At 44.6% G+C, this 19,116-nt stretch overlaps 1 protein-coding gene across 1 annotated transcript in view; it reads right to left on the reverse strand.

Moving 5' to 3' along the window:
* Positions 1–19,116, reverse strand: part of EEIG1 (estrogen-induced osteoclastogenesis regulator 1) — a 32,963-nt gene that overhangs the window by 6,568 nt on the left and 7,279 nt on the right. The window contains exons 3-8 of the mRNA XM_025167408.2: positions 6,745–6,865; positions 6,525–6,554; positions 3,437–3,553; positions 2,683–2,729; positions 1,668–1,834; positions 753–857 (exon numbers count right to left, since the gene is read on the reverse strand). Of these exons, the coding sequence (XP_025023176.1) occupies positions 753–857; positions 1,668–1,834; positions 2,683–2,729; positions 3,437–3,553; positions 6,525–6,554; positions 6,745–6,865 (587 nt within the window). The remainder of the gene's footprint in view (positions 1–752; positions 858–1,667; positions 1,835–2,682; positions 2,730–3,436; positions 3,554–6,524; positions 6,555–6,744; positions 6,866–19,116) is intronic.

The raw sequence follows: 19,116 nt of genomic DNA on the forward strand, positions 1-19,116 counted from the left end.
AGACAAACAAAACCTCCCCCCATACACCTCTTGCTAGCTTAGTTGGGATAACAAAATATTTTTTAAAAATTATTATTCAATTTGTATGCCGCCTGACTCCCAACGACTCCCATTTCTCCTGCCGATCCCTTTCTAGCCCGTTCTTGGCAGACGGAGGCAAAGAGATTTTATCCTGACGCTTCAGCCTGAAGCTTGACTTAACAGGCTGCAAATGGCACGGGAAGAAAATCTTACGCACGGCGAAGAGAAAAGGATTCTTCCATTGCTACTAGAAGTGAAAGAGGGTTTCTAACCGGAATCCTAAGAGTGTGCAAAGCCTTACGTGTAGAGTGTAAATACTCCTGCACCCAGCCTCTGCCTCCCCCAAGCTGCATAATACAGTATAGTTAATATTAACCCATCTCCCTTGCTTATTTCTCACGGCCACAAAGCAGGAGAGATAATTCATGATACGTCTAAGAGGAACATGGTTAGATCAAGCAATTTTGGCACCAAGGATGTCATCTAAGCCAGGGAGAAGCGGGGTTTGGCAGCAGCCGTCGCCAAACGGCTCTGTGTTGGGGTGGGAGGCAGAGTGAGGAGTCCCACCTGGACCCCCATGTGGCTTTTTAAGTTGGAAGGGCAACTTCCAACACGAATCCCATGTGCTGCCTGGTTTGGGGCTTGCTGGAAGGAGGCTCCCAACCCAGAGGCTCAAGAAGGTGGAGCGTCGCTCAGATCTGCATCAGGTCTGTCGTGGGATGAACACTGACCAGAGATTTTGGACTGCTGACTGGCATAACTCGAATTCCGCGAATGTCCCGAATGGAATACTTCTTCCGGACTCGACAAATTCTGGTCTGGGTCTTCCAGAACCCCTGAAATGTGAAAGTCAGAATTCAGCTGAACGGTCTTTTCCCACAAGGGACGTGACGAGCCTCGATTGTCTAAGATGTATCAAGGAACGCCAAACTAGTGTGAAAAGGAAGAGGGGACTTTTTAATTACGTGGGGAGGACTGGTGAAAGAGCTAAATTAATGTTAGGGTGCAGATCCATACAGTGATGCCAAAGATATTGTGGACTAATATTAGGACAAAACCAGAATTATTCCCATTGGGTTTTATGGATAAGGAGCTAGACAAAGAAATACAGGAAATTAATATTGTAGGTGGTCAAGTCAGGACTCAGACGCACAGCGTAGCATCTCTTCCCGTCGAGGGAAATAAGGAAGCCAGGCCATCAAAGCATGGTTCCTGTTGCTGTGGGAGGGCCAAGCGCATTTTCACCACAAAAAAAATCCCCCGAGCTTGCTGGAAAGGACCAATTCTGAAATAATTGACTTCACTTCACCGACTAGGCTCGCCTACCAGACTGAGTCATCGCCTGTCTCATTGGCTGTTGGCTTAACATGTTGGGCAAACCATGGCTTATGCGAAAAACCACAGCGAAAAACCACAAAGGCTCGGTGCTCTGAGGTTCTGTTTTGGGAGAGGATTCTCCGAAGCCAGGGTGCCGAAAATTTCTGAGTTTTTTTTCCCGGGGGGGCTCAAAACCTACCCAGGGCGAGTGCAGTTAAAAACGTAGGTCCTGTTTTTGCATTTTGGAGAGGGGAGGGCCTTAATCCCTTTCACATCTGAACCTTTCCCCCCAGACGGGAGGCACAGCAGGAAAAGCGAGTTGCCGATACCTGATCCGAGGATGGTGGCCCGGGGTTTGTTCTGACGGACGGAACCGATCGAAGACGCTGAGTTGGTGTTGGGAGTTGCAGTCCTGCTGGTTCCCTCCCCTTTGCAAGTGAGCTGCAGGGTGGAGTCCTGCCCCGGAATGGCGACGGATTTGGCCGTGGAGGGCGGGCTGCAAAAAACCAGAACACCCTTTTGTAGGAAAGGACAAAGCCGGGGCAAACAACGTTGCCGTCTTCCACAACGACGAAAGAACGAGTCGGGCAAAGGCCGGGTAAATAACAGAAGGCGGGAAAGAATGGCCATTTGGGGAAGCTCCACACTGACACGGAGTCTTTGGGGGGCAGAAATCTTGTAAAACCCAATCAGGGGAACGGGCAGTACAACCCACCCCAAAATGCAAGAGCAGAACCCTTGGGGCAGAAAGCACCAGTGTGCTGCGGGACCCAGAACACTGATTTGGCAACCTTGAAATACGCGGACATCTCCCCTTTTTTTCTCCCCACTTTGGAAAAGAGGGGAGAAGGGCTGGTTCGTGAAAAGGGGTCTACGGCCAGTCAGGGCTCCCGGGGAAGCGTCTGCTGGCTGGCTGGCTCTCCTCTTTCATCTCCCGGTCCTCGGCCGCGCTGGTTACAGGGGCAGCCTTGCAAATCAGAAAACAGGTTCCTTCCTCTACGGCTGCCGTGTTACCGGCAAGGAACTGCCACCACCCTTTGCCCCCAGCACGCCACACCCGTGCTAAGTACGTCTGAGTTACTGCTGGTTAATTAGCAACCACATCCTTGTACAGTCAGCGACCACACACCTGCTGCCTCCTTCAACCATTAAAAAAAGCTCGACTGTTTTTCTCCTTTCCAGTGACCCCAATCCAGGGGCTGGCAGTTGCTACCAGCAAGGGACATCAACAGTTATGCTGGCCTTTGTAATAAAGGCTTGACCGACTGACGTCAACTGCTACCGAGATGTCCCGGTCTTTGAATCCACCCCACCCCTTGTTTTTAAGCTTCCCAAATGACTCACGTTTTGAAACAAGGGTCTCCGGATAAGAGGGACATGCCAATCGTCACCTGCAGAAAAAGAACAGAGAGGGAAAAAGAAAACTCGTGAAAACTGACCTGCACGCGAAATAAATAAAATTAAAATGTAGGGGCTATCGGTAAGGACCGGTTGCCGGCAGATCTTCCCTAACTCAAGACATTTTATGGACTGAACAGAGCCTGTGACCGAACAGTCACCTCTGTGTGTGTGTGTGTGTATGAGTGTGTGTTTGTGTGTGCCATTTTACCACACCCTTCTTCCTTGGGCCTGGATTTCTGCTCCAAAGCTCCTCACCGTTCAGCAGAAAAACAGCCGGGGATGTATAAAATGGCAAGCTATCTCCTCGAGCAAGGATCATCTTTCCAATCCACACATTTAACCTGAAATTCCAGCAGTCCCCCGATGAAGAAGATGTAACAGCCAATTTCTGCAGCCAACCAGCCAACTGCTAATTAATTAAACCAGAAGCTGGCATGTGGCAAAGCCTCTTGCCTCTCAGGTGTCTGGGCACCACGTCAGCCACACAGGCTGGTGGCGCCAACCTGCAGCTTACCTGAGAAACATGGCCCCTTGGCTGGGACAGGCAAGGTAGCATCCTATGCTTTGTTACTTGCCATGCTACCCATCCCGTCCTGGTCACCATTTGGTGAAGGCATCCCCAGCACGTCTTCCACACTGCCCATCGGCCCCCATGTTTTTCTCCCTCTGAAGGTCCACAGGGCTCCTCCAGACTTACCTTCAAGATGGAATTGTCCTGCCTGGTGTTCTTGGTGTCATATCCTTCCAACAAGCAGCATCGGACAGTGAGGCCGGAGCCTGCAAATTCGGCCAAGTTCAGGTCAGTGAAGCCTAGCTGTAAAACCAAGAGATTTATTACCAGGATGATGAAAAGGCGCGAGCTGCAGGTGAGTCAGGGCTGGCAAAGCGGGCACTCTCTTTTCTGCTCCAGGATGAACGATTTCACCTCCCTAACCTTGACCTTTTGGGGAAAACCTCTATTAAAACCTTATCATACGGGGAAAGAAAGGAGATTATCGCTCTGGCAAGGCGAGCGTTAACCCGCCCAGAGGGATTGCATAACCAAGGACACCGAACACGCCAGGTCAGTGATGCGGAAAATGCTCACTCCCGTGCACGCATACACAAATATAACAAGGCACTTTTTGTCCCAAGCTTGTCCCAGAATGCACACAGCCGACCCAGCGAGAGATGAAGGGTTAGGGTCGGACATGAAGCCAGTCTGCTCTTCTTATGGGACAAGGTTGAAGGGGAAGCACCTTCGGGCACGTTACCAAAAAAAGGGGGGGGGGTTTAAGTCAGCAGCTCCCTTCAAGCTATGCTGCAAGGAAAGCTAAAATGTATGGTATCTGTATATACCAATGCACATAGGTTACAGGAGGACAACTTGACAGTATAATGTCCCCCAGGATCTCCTTAACTGGCCAAATTGTCCTCTTGAGGGTGACCGAAATTGAGAATGATTAAAGGCACAACTAGAAAGTGAGTAGGTTAAATGGTTTTCATTTTAATTCATTCCCAATGCAAATGAGATAAAATCAAATTTAGCTTTTATCCTAGACGCAGCTATTCCTTCTGGCAGCGGAGTTCCTGGTCCATCACTTGAACATTTGATCAATGATGAAACGTGGTATTTGAATCAAAGCCAGCCTACCCACTTGTGGCTTTGCAATAAGGGTTTTCTGGGCTGGTGGGTCAACCAGGGATGACCTTGTCTTGGCTAAGACATGATGGTGGACTCTCCAAGAACTACTTGGAGTCGTAAGGTGAGATGGGAACTCTTCTGGACTCCCAAGAACAAGACATCCCAAAGTTGCAAGAAGATGATTAATCCTTCTGACAAAGGAGGTTTAGGTATAATTTTTGGTACAACTTCCTCGGCAACATTGCCCAGTGGTGAGCTTCTACACCTCATGATTTGCTCCCATTCTGCTCTTTCCTCCAGGAGATGGAATGCTCAATGGCAGAACTTCAGGGAAGCTGAGCTAGCTGTGGAAAGAACCTCCCCTCGTGGAAATCAAGCTGGGTTCCCACAATGCACTAAGCCATGGTTTACAAATTACAATCATGTGGGGTGGTGCACTGTGCTAAGCCTCAAGTAAGCCGAACACATACGGCTTAGCTTGAGGGATGAACCCAGTTAGCAAGAAGCAATATTTTTCTATTGGAGGAGTAGAGCTGGGAAGTTGTCTCACAGGAGGCCCACAAAAGCAGCTGGGGGAATTTCCTGGAGTTTCCTCTCTTCCCACAGCTCCAGAGACCCAGATACTTAACCCGTTCTTTATGCAGTCCTTTGAAGCATAATAGCTATTTGGCAACAGCGTCCCAGAATTACACGTAAAGTCCTGCAAGATTGGTGAAACCCACTTCCTGTTTCTCATAGCAGAGTTCTACCAGATGTGCCAAATTATGTGTTGTGATGTTCGACATGGGACAGTTAAAAAAAAAACAACTGAGTTGTTCTGACCCAGGCCAACGCACTCCTCTCACTTTATCTACGGGCCAACTGCCTCAATTCTGCTTTGCTTTGCTTCTAAGCTCAGAAACAGGAGGGTTCAGACGCTTGATAGGACACAGAAGTTACCAAAGGCAACTGTCTTTGTCCAAATGAGAAGAGCCAGGGACTGTATAGAGATTTGGAACAGCTGCATTTGCACAACTTCCAGAAAATGCTCCAGTTGATGTGGCTTGAGAAGTACACAGCCGAGCAGGGACCCTTGAGTCATCAGAACTGCTAGGAGAAATACCGATGGCTTTCATTCCTTCCATCCGACTGGATGGGTAACAGCTAGTTAACAGCACACAGGGAAGTGGGTCTGATGTTTGAGCACGTGCGCGCGCGCTCTCTCTCTCTCTCTCTCTCTATATATATATATATATATATACACATACAGTATTTTACGTCTGGAAAAAATTATTGGTGTGTAACGTTAGAACAATCTGAACGCTTCAATGTACAGAGGACAGGTTGTTCTTACATGACAAACCACTGGTGTTCTCTGCCACAGTGACTGAAGCACATCCCTCTTTAGCGTACGTTTGTCCTGGGCAATGAGTAACCCAGTGATTTAGACCGGGCGTCAAGCAATCTCAGATTTTATATTTTATCTTATTTTTAGGGGCAGGCTATAATTAGCCTTAGGCAAAAGAGTAAGGCCAGGTGGACCGCGCAGCAAAGACCCAGCTTTGGTCCTGTTTCAGAGCGCCTCCCTGTTCTAGACTTCTGAGAGACATCTGTGACTGCAGGAAGGAGGAATCTGCACTTCCAAAAGTGACTGATTTAATCAAACAAGGACTTTACATTCATTCGCATCTTTGGTTCACGTGGCCTGGCTAGGCCAAGCTGAGGAGATCTCTGCCACCAGGGTGCCTAAATTTTGGTTAAGAAAGAGGTACCCAAGGGTGGTGGTGGGGTCAGCCTTGGGCAGGAAAGGGCCCTCTCACCCTGGTGCTCAGAAACGTTTGCTATTTTGTCGTGGACTTTAGAGAGTTTATGGATCTTTAGAGTTTTTCAACCTTAAGACTTAGGCTACAATTTACAGGAATTATTCCCAACTGAAAATGGGCTCTCAAAGAGAGCTCAGGAGACATTGTGGACAACTGGCTTGCTTAACCTGGCTGTAAATAAAACAGCTCGGCATTCTTACAACCAGTGACTTCTAAGCTCTACTGGACTTATGAAGAGCAACATAGATCTAACCCAAGTTTCAGAGATTGCTAAGAGAATGCATGTGAGGTGCTCTGCAGATTCAGACATGGTCATCATCTATCATAGCTTTGCCTTTGATAGCTTGTTGTCCTCTTACCTTGGAATAGGTTTTCCCCCCCTTCAGTTCCTGCCACAAGAAAAGAAAAGAGAAAGTTAGCTACAAGGAAGGACAACGTTCTTCTCTATCTCAGTGTCAAAAAAGAGGGCTGTCTGGTGGATTCAAGGTTGTAACTCAGAACACCTCACACACAACGCGGCAGCTTTTACTTCAGCTGTGAGGAGCCCTAAGCCAGAAACCAAAAGTGAAAGAGACTCACTTTGCGGACTGACACTCGGCAGATGCAAGGGTCTAGGCGCCCCGTGGTGGGATTGGCACTCATCTTGCAGACAAAGGTAAATTTCTTCTTCCAGCGAACACAGTTCTCCTGAACTTCTTCCCTACAGAGAAAAGAACCAACAGATGCAACACTGGATCCATATTCTTCCAAACGCCTACCACCAGACTTTTGAGCCTTGGAAAGAAATACATGATTGTGTGTGTATGTATTTCAAGGGTCCACCTGGAATTAATGCCAATTCTGTACTGGTTGAGGGCCTGAAAGAGGTCATGCTTTGCAGTGCAGACTTCACACTCCCTAGAAAAAGAAACAGGACTCAAATGTCTTCTTCTCAGAGTGGAAGACAGAAACACGGCAAGGTAATTTGCTTTTCAAAGTACCACCTTTGGCTTACTGAAGAGTAAGCAAGCTTCAGAGTTGTGCCAAATGGAAAGATGGAAAATTCCCAAAAGAAGGCAGACTGGATACGAAAGTGGGTTTGAGCTGGAGAAAGAACTGATGTGGTTCTCTTATTTATGAGAAACCATGCTTTAACAACAATAGCCTATAATTAGTTGGATTTACACAAGACCCCAAGTTACTCAATAAGTTCCAATAATAGTCATTCTTTTTAATCTACTGTTATCAGGTGACAGCACGTTCTTCAAAATAAAGGCTATTTTTCTTCCTGAAGGCTCAGGCTGATCCATGTTCTGGAACAGCTAATTTAGCCCAAGCGCTTCCTTGAATATTTTGCTAAAAAACAGAAGTGGAAAAGACAACCACCCACATCAAGGAAAAGATGCAGCTGGCGAAGGGAAAATGACCCAGCTTGATGTGGAGGAGACTTGCAGAAGCTTAGATGGGTTGGACCACACGAGATGAAAAAAACCTTCCCAACTCTAGTTGCATTGAAGACTACAGTTGGTTTCCCACATTGCCCTAAATCACCATGTGGTTTGTGACAATCCAAAGCTAAACATTATATGAATCTAGTCACTGCTGGATTTGTAAGTCAACCAGTCCATGCGGTCTGGGCCTATGCAGCACACTAAGAGATCAATAATGGCCTAGGAGCCACAAGGCCTAGCTTCGCACAACATACTAATTGTGGTTTAGCGGACAAACTATGGTTATGCAGGCCATGGCTTATGTTAATAGAATGTGTGAATCCTGCAGTAATAGCGGTCACTTTATCTTGTGCCTCTTGGCTAGCGTGGCTTCACCAATCCTTGATTCTACCTGATTCTTTTCAAGGGGATCCATTAGAAGCCAAGGAAACCTATTTGTAAGAGAAGAAAACAACAAATTGAAGTTGCTTTGCATAACCTTCCTGCTTTACTGTAAAGCTGTTGTCTCAAAGGCAGGGTTTCTAGCATCTTACTCAATGGCAGACGTTTTCACAATGACGCCGGGTGCTGACGCCACCCCAGGTTTTCATTACAGAGCAGCCCATCCTAATCTCCAGAAGAGTGGATTTAAAGGCTGCAAATATCCAGATGGCCACTAGAGGGCCACAAGGGTCATCCGTAGACACCTAGCAGCTATCCTGTGTATTGCAGCGCCGATGCCAGAGTTCATTGGGCACTCAACTGTCAGAATTTCCAGCTGCAGCTTATCTGGCTGGCAAGTTCTGGGAACTGCAGTTCACACTTCTGGAAGGTGGGAAAGGTCCTTCTGCCCTCAGTGCCTTCTGCCAGGGCCAGAATTTGCTACATCACCCTTGACTGGCACAAGAAGAGTTTGAGAAAGGTGCTGTTACCCAGAACTCAGGTCTTGCTGCAAACAATGGAACCTTAAAGAATCACAGCATCATAAAATTGTGGAGTTGGAACCACAAAGGTCACCTAGCCCAACCCTAGAGGAATACTAATTAAGCCGCCCTTGAGTGGTGGCTGTCTAGCCTCTTCTTAAGGCCTCCACAGATGGAGAACCACAGCCTCCAGACATAAACTGCTCCACTGTTTGACAGATCAGGAAGTTTTCCCTTACATGTCGGAGAACTTGAGGGAGATGCAATCGACATCCATTATTTCTGAACGTAATTTCTGCCACAACGAAAACACTTCCTGACCATCTCCTAGATGGCGTCCTTTTAAGAACATGCAACTTAGCACCTAAATGAACTTGGCTATCTCAAAAAAAGATAGATAAAACCTAGTTGGTATCTGGATGAAAAGCCTAGGCTATAGGATTGACTGCATGGATACGTTCATGAAAAAACATCTGGGAAGCAGTCAGGCCAGACACTTTGATATGGTTTCATGAAAAGCTCCATGGATGTGTCTCCCCAAATCATCAAGAGTCCCACTTGATTTGACTTTACAATACACCGTTGGAAGTGCTGCACCATCAAAAATAAAGGAGAAAGGAGTTGTTCACAGAAAGGGGAGCCCAAAAAGTACAAGGCAATTGCTTCAAACCCAGCCATAAGCTGAAAGAAGGCAGATTTGGCTGTTTCAGAAGAATCCGGATGCAAAGGAAGGAAATGGAGGAGGGAGAAGCGGAAAAGATAACCAACAAGCAGAGGTGAGCAGCAAAACTAGAAAATCAGCAATTTCTCTGGTTTCTCACTTGCTCCACCACATGCTGGCTAGATGCACAAAGAGGAGCCTTTCTCTCACATGGAAAGTTCAGGATGGGAGATAAGATCTCAGATGCATCTGGTGACTTATTGGGACTCTCCTGCAGCAATGCCGAAACTCAAAGCTCAACCCAGCAAACTTTCGTTTATGCGTGGACCCGTACCTTAAAGAAGTTCTCAAGTGGAGGTGCCCCTGTTTTTGGCAACATGCAAATGTCCCTGAGGGCACAAAGAGCTCACTTCCCTTTTTAAATGTGTGTCACCACCTCAAAAACTGAGAAAGATGAACGCCTTTCTTGAAATCCAAAGAGGAAGAGTTGAAAAGCCAAGGAGGAGGACCTTTCCAGTTTATCTACTGCCACTTTCCGAACCAGTTGGTCCAGGTGGCATGACATGCACACTGACTAAGAGGCAGGTTACATCACCACTACCGAGAAGCCATTTTTCCAAGGATAGGTCAGACTAGGACAGCACTGGGCTTGGATCCAAAGCTGAAGAGGTGTTTTGGAGTGGATGAGGCTCACAGACCTCCATAAAGAACCCAATGCTTTTCCACATGATCCTGGAAAAGTAGACATTTCAGTTAGTCAGGAGGTGACAGTGAGCCCAGGCCTGCTTCAAACACCTTGGTACAACCTGTTGGTGTCTCTGTAATTTTCACACGTATTTTCTTCAGACCACATTATTAACACTTGAAACCTGTTAAAGATGTACCTCTTTACCGAGATGCCCACACACACACTGTGCACTTTTTCTGCTTTTGATCCACAGCGCAGTCTGTCCCTTGTTCAGACCACAGCAATTTATTGGACTATGGATGTTAGAGACTCTCACCTTGTCTGCCAGCTCTACATCTCTGATATAACCATCCTGGAATGTAATTTCTCTCCAAGCTATAAAACAAAATGGCTTAACGGAAGACAAACCAGCTGTTTTTCATTTTTTGTTTTAGTTTCATAGAGGTCGCTCTCTTAGCCAATTGTTAGTTCCAGAATAATCGTGTCAGAGAGGCACAAACATTTCAGAACATCCCCTCTTACTTGCCAGCCCTCGTAAATGCCAAAAAGCATTTGACTCTGTTGTTTTTTTGATCCTTGGCTGTAATATCTGCAAAGGAGTGATATCTGTGTGTGTGTGTGTGTGTGTAGGAAAATGCTTTTAAAAGCTCATGGTGTACACCCCAAATCTAGAATGTCATACTTTTTATGCAGGATTTCACTCTTATGTATGAACAATCAGTCTTCTAAAGAAATGTGTTAGTAGACCCTAGAGATTTGAAGAAGTTTTAAATCACTGCAGATAAATTAAAGGATCAGATGAAGAGATCAAGCTGCTCCTGTCTATGGCTTTCGCAACCATTCTTAGGGTACAAGAGACTGGTTAAAGGAAGAAATCATCTGTTCTAAAGTAGTATCCTATGTATTTTAACACACTTCCCTTGTTTCGCAGAAACCAGCGGCTAATTCCATGTTCCTGGGGTGAAGTTCCATAGCTCTTTCCAGCCCTTTCAGATCTGAGATTCTGGAGGCCCTAAAGCATTGGGCACAGACCCTTATGAGACAACAAATTCTTCCGCCCCCAAACCTAATAGTAAAGCTTGGGATCAAAAGTAATTTGTTTTCCCGTAAAATGCTCTCACAACACAATCAGTCATGGCGAAAAGTCATCCCTTCGTGACTTTGCTCACGTCATCTAAGAGAAAACTGCCAAACTCCACAAATGAATGTCCAGCTGTTTTGTTCTCCGTGCACTGTTTCTTTCCCAAAACAGGGCAGTAATTCACCAAGCCAAGTCATCACTATAATGGTCTGAAATGATGCAAACTTTATTACCAAGCTACATTTGAGCCCAACAGTTGATGTGCCTCAGCTAGCTTTCATTGAAGGTCATTCAGATGACTGGCTTCCTCCTTCTGCCCACAAAACTAGACTCATCCTTTCCAAAACAGCCCAAGGTCTGAGTGGTCTCCGCCCCCCTCCCCAACATGCTTCTGACAACCCAGTCCCTGAGTTAAGATGGTCTAAAGGCCGACTTAGCTTCTTGCAACAGAGCTAGACGTTTATATACAATGTTAAGCCTACAATAACATTAACAAACACTTCCACCTTGGGGCAAATTCAGAGAGTTTTCAGAATATGTTCTACTGGATTGGGGCAGAAAAGTTGGAAAAACTACATAGTGGGGACAACTGGAAGGAAATCTATGAAGGAACCAAGACTGGGTTCACATGTCACACTAAATCACAGTTTGTTGATCAGACCAAGTCATAAACAGACTTCAAGAACACACTAAGCATGATGCATGAAGCAACCGTAAGACGTATGCAGGGTTATGACTCATATTACTAAGTAGCCACCTGAACTTGGGTGGTTGCCGTTTGCAACGAAGCCAGCATTCAGACCCAGGACTGTGATGATCCCCAACACTGCCATGTGCAAACCAGTTTATGAGCCCAATTTTATTCGCAAGCTTAACACAATATTTATTTCCAGGCTACAGCTGCTGAGAAAAGAACATTATTAGGTAGACTCACCACGTACATGGCAGGTAGGTAAGGAAATAGTTATGGGTTATGTTTGAAATGCAGTAAATATCCAACGGTTTTGTACTCTGTTACGAAGCAGCACTGAATTTTAAGGCATGGATGATTCTTTGGCAGGTCACACAGATAAAGTACAATGGGAAGTGTTTGCAGTGTTTGCAGTGTTTTAAGACTGGCTTGGCAGGATTACAGTCCGCTGCTGAACTCCAAGTCCCCGCCATATATAAGGTTTATGGCTCCAACTCTGTAGTCATTACTGGAAAAGAGGTTAATGACAGTTGGAGTAATGCGGCCAAAGGAGCAAAAGGGTTGGAGAAGATTGTAGGGTTGGGGTATGACCGTAGCAGTATTAAGAGATTATGAGTCTGGGCAACTTCTGACCAGAGAACTAGAGGGCAACATGACAGGGCAGTTCAACCTAAGCTCTTGCTGCCACACATACAGAAGAGAACATGGGTTATTTTTGGTTGGGAGCCAAGACTGTCTGCCAGACAGAACTATCTCAAGGGTCATTAAGTGAGGTCATGCTGCAAGTCAGGGTAGAGGAGCTTCAGCAGAAGTTAAGTACAAACTTTGGAACTCTATGGCTCCTAGCTATGTTCACTCCAGCTCCACAAATAAATCCAAGTTTCTAATCCCCTGATCTCACAAAACAATTTGAATTATTTCAGGCTTATGAGAAAACCATGTTTGGTCCCTGGTAAGTGGTCCTCGCCTAGCAGGAATGAGCAGAATGGGGCCTTCAAAAGCTTGTTCCTCAACTCTAGCTCTACCTTCTCCATTCTTTACTAGCTATGGTTGAATTTTATGGGTAACCACTCTAGTTATGAATGTCCCCTTCCCATTTTGTCATCTGGGGATGTCACATTAGAATGACATTTATGCTAAAACTGTGATCCTTTGGGAATTAGCGCTCTTGCTGCAATTCGATCTCAAGGAGAAAGGAGGGGTTTGTATCAAGTGCACAGACAGAAGGCACAAGAAACTGGGACTTTGAAGTACATTTCTTTCTTCATCTGTGGAATATTAAGTGTTACGGAGTAAAGTTCATTGGGAACAGAACATGGAAAGTCCAAAAAGTTTTTCTAGGCATAAAAACTCAGATTCTCATGCTTTAAAATCCAAACCTAGTATTATCGAGAAGACCGTGAACTCTATGCAATGCCTTCTTGACTTGGTGAGCTAACTAGCAATTTACAAGGAGTTGAATTTGCAAAAAGGTATCTCTTGAAGTTGTCCCATGTTGTTAGCAGCCCCTTCCCAGACATCAAAGCCTAGACACTAGACATCTTCATAACTGCTTTTTAAGACATAATTTGTTTTGACTTTGGGTCGCTGAAGACAGTGAAAAGGGTAACGTTTTTACCACATTAAAAGCTACTGTGCTTTTAATTGGACTGTAATAGGTGACTGATGGACTGATTTCAAAGTCTTTTCTTAAAATAAGGTCATAAGTACTTAAAAGCTGATAGCACAAGATTAGTTAAGAATTGATTCAACAGCTGAGCAGATAAGAAGCAGTTTGTCCCACAACAAACAAAAGAGTAAGTCCACTAATGCAAGACCTTATCCTATTATTCTGGACTGTCCCCTTGGAGATTCTCACACAATTGCAAACGCAGCTGAAGACCTATATCCTTATGTCTTAATCACACCCACAAGCAGTAAGGAGTTACTACTCTATTGCAGAATGCAAACAAAATTAGGCCAGTCGTAGATCAGGGGGATGTGTAGTAAGGGAATAAGGACAAAGAACAGATGTTTTAATATCTTTCTGCGAAAGCTCTGCAGTTCCTTGATTAGTTTTCCCTCTCCGAAAGTGGAATTTGGTGTTAATGGGCATATAATATAAGCAGCTACCGTTTACTCACGAGTTAAGACAACTAAAAGTACGGAAGGAAAACTGATGATTGATATATTTATATCAGTTCATTGATATATTGACTACATATAAATATATATGTGAATGTATGAATGTCTATATGCATGTATTGTATGTATCCATTCATATATTGGCTATTACAGAGAACTCTGGCTTACATCTTCGCCTTAGATGGAAAGATTTGCAAAAGTCTATTATCTGGGAATTAATTTCCAAACATGGAAGGAAGCCCAATTTTCTTCCAGCTCTTGGGGGAACCCCCTGCCCTGGTGCTTACATCTTCCCAGGAATGTCTGAAGGGGCACAGCAGTAGAATAAACGCTTCATCTAACCCAACAGGCTCAATTGATTTATTTGATTTCCATCTCACCTTTATTTTGTGCAATTCAAGGTGGCGTGGATAATGTCCCTCCAACAAGAAGGTGGGATGGGCTGAGACAGCGCGAGGGACTGGCCCAAAGTCATCCAGCCAGCCACCATGCCTAAGGGAGGACTAGAACATCTGGTCTCACAGATTCTAGTCCAGTACCTTAACTACTGCTACCACACCAATTGGCTCTTTCACCACAATGTCACTTTCTGGAGCCTTGGCTTCAAAACCTCCAGCCTTCAGAACGTCTGCTTCTCCATTTGTGTCAACTGAGCTGTGATTCACTTGCATGACTAGATGTCCTACTCAAATGCTGTAGCTCCGAGAAAGCAGCAGCTCTTTTTTCCCCCCACAAGCATTTTTTTTTAGAGAGTCCACCTTTCAAAAAACGCTACTGCCAAGGATAGCTTGTTCTATGCTGCCCACCCACATCTTTCACTCTCTTAAATGATTCGGATTTGTGTAAACATATTGGCTGGGTCTCCATGTCTTCTCTAGTTGCTCTCACTTATGGCAAGTCCTGAGTCACCCTAAGGAACAAAGAAGCTTCTTAAAACGGGGCAAAAACCTGCTTTCGGAAGCCGAGAGAAAGGCTGATTTCTCATTGTCCCAAATTCACTCTGTGGGCATACAGATGAATTAGAGCCCAGACACGCCAGCTGAAAAGGAAGCAACGTTCATACTTACAATGAACTTTTCTGCTCTCATCTCATCATCTTAAGGAAGGAAGTGCCAGCAAAACCTGAATTACATAACACTTAAGAGACCTAAATAAAGACAAGGATGACACCCCAATGTGTTTCGACATGTCCCTCCTGGCGCTGTGCCATCTGTGGCTCTAGACAGTATCGCTGCCAAGCCATGACACTGGCACCATGAAGGCCTTGCACTGAACTCAGTTCTAGCTCACGCACGTCAACGTTTCCAACCTTCTCAAGAATTCTTCAACAGCGCACGATATCAGAACAGGCCAAATATGTGGACTTCAATTCCCAGAATTCCCAGCAACGGCCATGGTAGCTGGGGACTTCTGGGAGTTCGAAGCACCCAGCTCTAAATGCAAGGTATTAGCATGGAATTCTGGTCTTTCCTATCTGAGTGATTTCTTTTTGGGGTAGAAAGAGTTATTCTTTCCTTCTGTTCCTAGTATTGAAAGGAATGACACTGCAGAGTGCTGTGATAATTCAGAACTCCAAGCTTTATATACAGCAGCACAGAGAGAGATAAAGTCAAGGTCTTAGAAACATATCCAAAAATTGTTAGTAACGTGATTTTTTTTTTAACGTGCCAGAAGGAAAACATTAAAGACGTGATTGCAGAAGAATCATACCGACTACGTTTAATTGTGGGTGTATCTGTGTGTGAAACATATATATTTCAATTGGGATTGAATCAAATGCAGGTTTGGATCTCCCTTTCTCAACCATTTTTTGCAGAAAGGTCCTCAAAAGCCAAATCTGGCCCTCAGAAAAAGATATGTATATATATCTCGAAGTAAGACACATTTTCATCCAAATCCCTTTGGGATACTTTAAAGAGAAACTAAGCAGAGAATAACAAACATAAGTCTTGTTTCCAGTATGTTTATCCTCAAAACGACATATACAAAAAGTAACTTATTTCTTTAAATAAACAAGGGGAAGCTGCTGTTTTATGTTGTAGTGACACCTGATTTCCTTTTTCTCCCTTTGAAAAATTGGGACTATTTTATTGGCAACAATATTTTTTGACAATAGAATATAAGTTGAGCCCCAACTTTTTTTTTTTTTTTTGCACAAGTCTCATGCTAAATAACTTTTCTTACAATCACTTTTACTGAAGTAACCTTAAGCCCACTAACCTTAAGTCAACTTTATTGCCTCTTTATAGATTATGAAATGACACATTCAGGGCTGCAGTCCATTCAGTTAAGCTTTGCACACACAACTTACTCAAGAATAAATCTTGAGGGACAAGGGCATTTTTCAAGAGGAAGAATTAAGCATGCATTTTCATCTTGCCTATGGAGATCCACAGAGCTCAGAGTGTGCTTAATTTCATAATTATTGAATCGGCTTATATCCCGTTGCAATCACTATTGACAAAATCAGATGGAGACCCCTCTTAATGATGGCCATTAGCACAAATACAAATGTATTTCTTCTGGAAACCAACTAAAATAGCTATATAATTGAAACCAGATCCTTGATTTGGGAAAAGACTATTTCTTCAATTCCTGTAAAAGACAACATGATTAACGCAGTTGCTAAAAGCCGCCTTGCTAGCTGAGACAGACAGAACAAGGATCACTCCCAAATATTTTTATTTGGTCTAGATTAATTTTGTCTTGGGCTCCTAACAATGAACCTTCTTTAGATATGTCTCACTTCAGCTTCCATAATCCACCAGCCAATACTGTACACTTTTGGCTATGCTGGCTGGGAATCATTGGAACTACAGTCCAAGACACCTTTAGAAGAAGGTAATTAAGTCCCAAATCTGGGAAGAATCTCAGAAACATTTAATTCTGTGCAACAGCCTGAGTTTCTGTTCTCAACTTTGCTGTTTTAAGAGTTTAATGAACTCCAGTTAACCTCTACCAAGTGTGATGATCCATCAAAGTTTAATACAGCCTCGCGGATGGGATGCAAGCAGAGCTTAGAGGAACCAAGGGCAAAGCAGCATTTGCCACAACAGATTTCTTTTTCCCCGACAACTTCACAACAGCTCCATTCCTCCACTTGCAGACTGTAGACTATTCATCCTCCAAACATAGGCATAACTGTTTGTAACCGATGGGACTGTTCTCTCAAATCCCAAGCCATCGCTGAATTTCAGCCTGAATGGTACCACTTCGTGATTAGCTCAGGATGAAGTCACTGCCCTCTATGCCACAACTCTTGTGAGTTCATCGGCAAAGAAGGTTCAGCTGCAGAAACTTTGGAAAGCCAAGCCTTTCAAACTTAGAGATGCTCAAGGCTAAACATTAAGATCAGGACTAGAGTTCCCTGGCAGTTCCCAACTGGTGGATGGCATTATCTTCACTTACATTTATACATTTATGCTTAGTTGGCTGAATATGCCACTGTTTGGAAGGCTTCATATCACCTTAAACCATGGTTAGAAACCTGCCATGCTGGGCTGCACTCCACATCTTAAGCCAAAACCGTGTAAAACCATGGAATCACCCACTGGGCTAAAATATTAACCCACACAGCTTACACGTGCTTGCTCCTCTAAGTTATAAGGAGTGGATGGAGCTTCTAGCGTGCAGAGCAACTCTTCTGATTTGGGGATCAACAGCTGGAACCCAACTTTGAAAACGATCAACTGTGCAACCAGAAGAAGCAGGTGGCTTTTAGCACAGTCCAGGGGCTGAAGGGAGAATACCATTCATTGTGTCTACTTAGAAAAGCAGGTGGGGAGGCTAGGCTATGTGGCGTGCCTCAAATATGCATGTGGGAAAAGTATTTGAGCCATGCACCCTCTGGATATAGATCAAGTTCCTGACAAAGATGGCTGCAATTCACTGCTAAGAGAGTGCTTTCTTTCTGCAAAGCAGAGCTCTGTAAACAAAATGTATTTGTCTTTTGAACAGGTAGGTCATTAAATCAGTAGCCTTACTTCCCTTTTGCTCAGAGGGGACCTCCCAAAATCAATGGGGCTTCAGTCATGACCAACCAATCCCCTGATTTCAATGAATCTTCTTTCAGCATGACTAACAGCTTCTAGCTTGCAGCTCCAGAAGCAGCCAGAACTGATGTGTCACCAAAGATGTTTACTTGAAAAACAACCACATCCAAAATCCAGCTCTTTGCTGAGTTACACCCCGTAATGCAAATGGCCTTCCACCACATATTAGTACTATTCTGGCTTTCCCCTGAAAAAATGACTGTATACAGAAAGGGAAAAAAATTATAGAGAGCTGTCTTTACAAAACAGGATGCAGACTTCTGCTGGACGGAAGTGTTTATCTTTCCTTTCACAAAAAGAATAACATCTCTTTCTATACCTGGGAGGGTGCAGCTAGGCAACAGAAGAGTTGGCATGGGTTTCCATTGGGCATAGAAACATAGTTCAAGATGCAGCAGAATGAAAAGGCAATGAAGGGCCAACAGGAGCCATTCACACATAGCTTCAGGTGGAACGTTGCCATTTGCCTTCCCCACATCCAGCTTTTAGTTGAGTCAGACTTGATCAGAAGCTGGTGTTGTTTGGATCTCCGGAATTATTGAGAGGAAAATAAAAGACACAGCTGTCATGCTTCTACTGTCAGGTTCCTTCATGAGGGACCACAAAAGGTCCAACTGGGCTCCTTTCTACCAACTGCGTTTATGACTTCAGGTATTTAGAAAGCATCAGAAAGACTTTGTAGACTCATCTCAGCAGGACATGGCGGTTCCTTTACGAAACAGCTGGAGCTTGTTCTACGCTGGACATCTAACAGTAGGCTCCCAAAACAGACATACACCATGATCTCAATTCTGCCAAGCAGATGCCCAACCATCACCTCTATTCTCAGCAGCGCATGAGGATATTTTCACCATAGTGGTGACAAACAGGAAAGGAGAGAGGAAGGAGATGCCCATTCTTTCACTTTCCCAGCTGGATTCATACATCATGCTAAGCCCACATCACTTGGCCTGTGGGATTACTTAACATGCTGGGTGAATCAAGCTATTGCAGTTTACAAACTGTGATTTAGTTCCCTGAACCTAGGCACAAGGTCTTCTAAAAAGATTGTCTTTTAGTCTGAAGAGAATCTAGGTTTCAGAGTATTGGAAATAAGTCCATCTGACAATATTTTTAGGCGTGCAACATGCTAGGATGTCCTTGTAACCAGGGTGCTTGGCCCAACCTGTGTGGGCCTCTCCCACGTTTCTCCAGCTGGACCTATTCCCAGGGATGACAAAGAGAATCAGGGGGCAGGAGAAGTAAGATGAGATAGAAGATCAGGAGAATTTTATGTCCCAACACATTATGGGAAAGTTAACTCCTGCCTTCTTTACTTCTCG

The sequence above is a fragment of the Python bivittatus genome, unplaced genomic scaffold (assembly GCF_059951505.1).
Source record: "Python bivittatus isolate LINGU-HERP-01145 unplaced genomic scaffold, Pbiv_v1 ctg000160_np1212, whole genome shotgun sequence".
NCBI classification, from domain to species: domain Eukaryota; kingdom Metazoa; phylum Chordata; class Lepidosauria; order Squamata; family Pythonidae; genus Python; species Python bivittatus.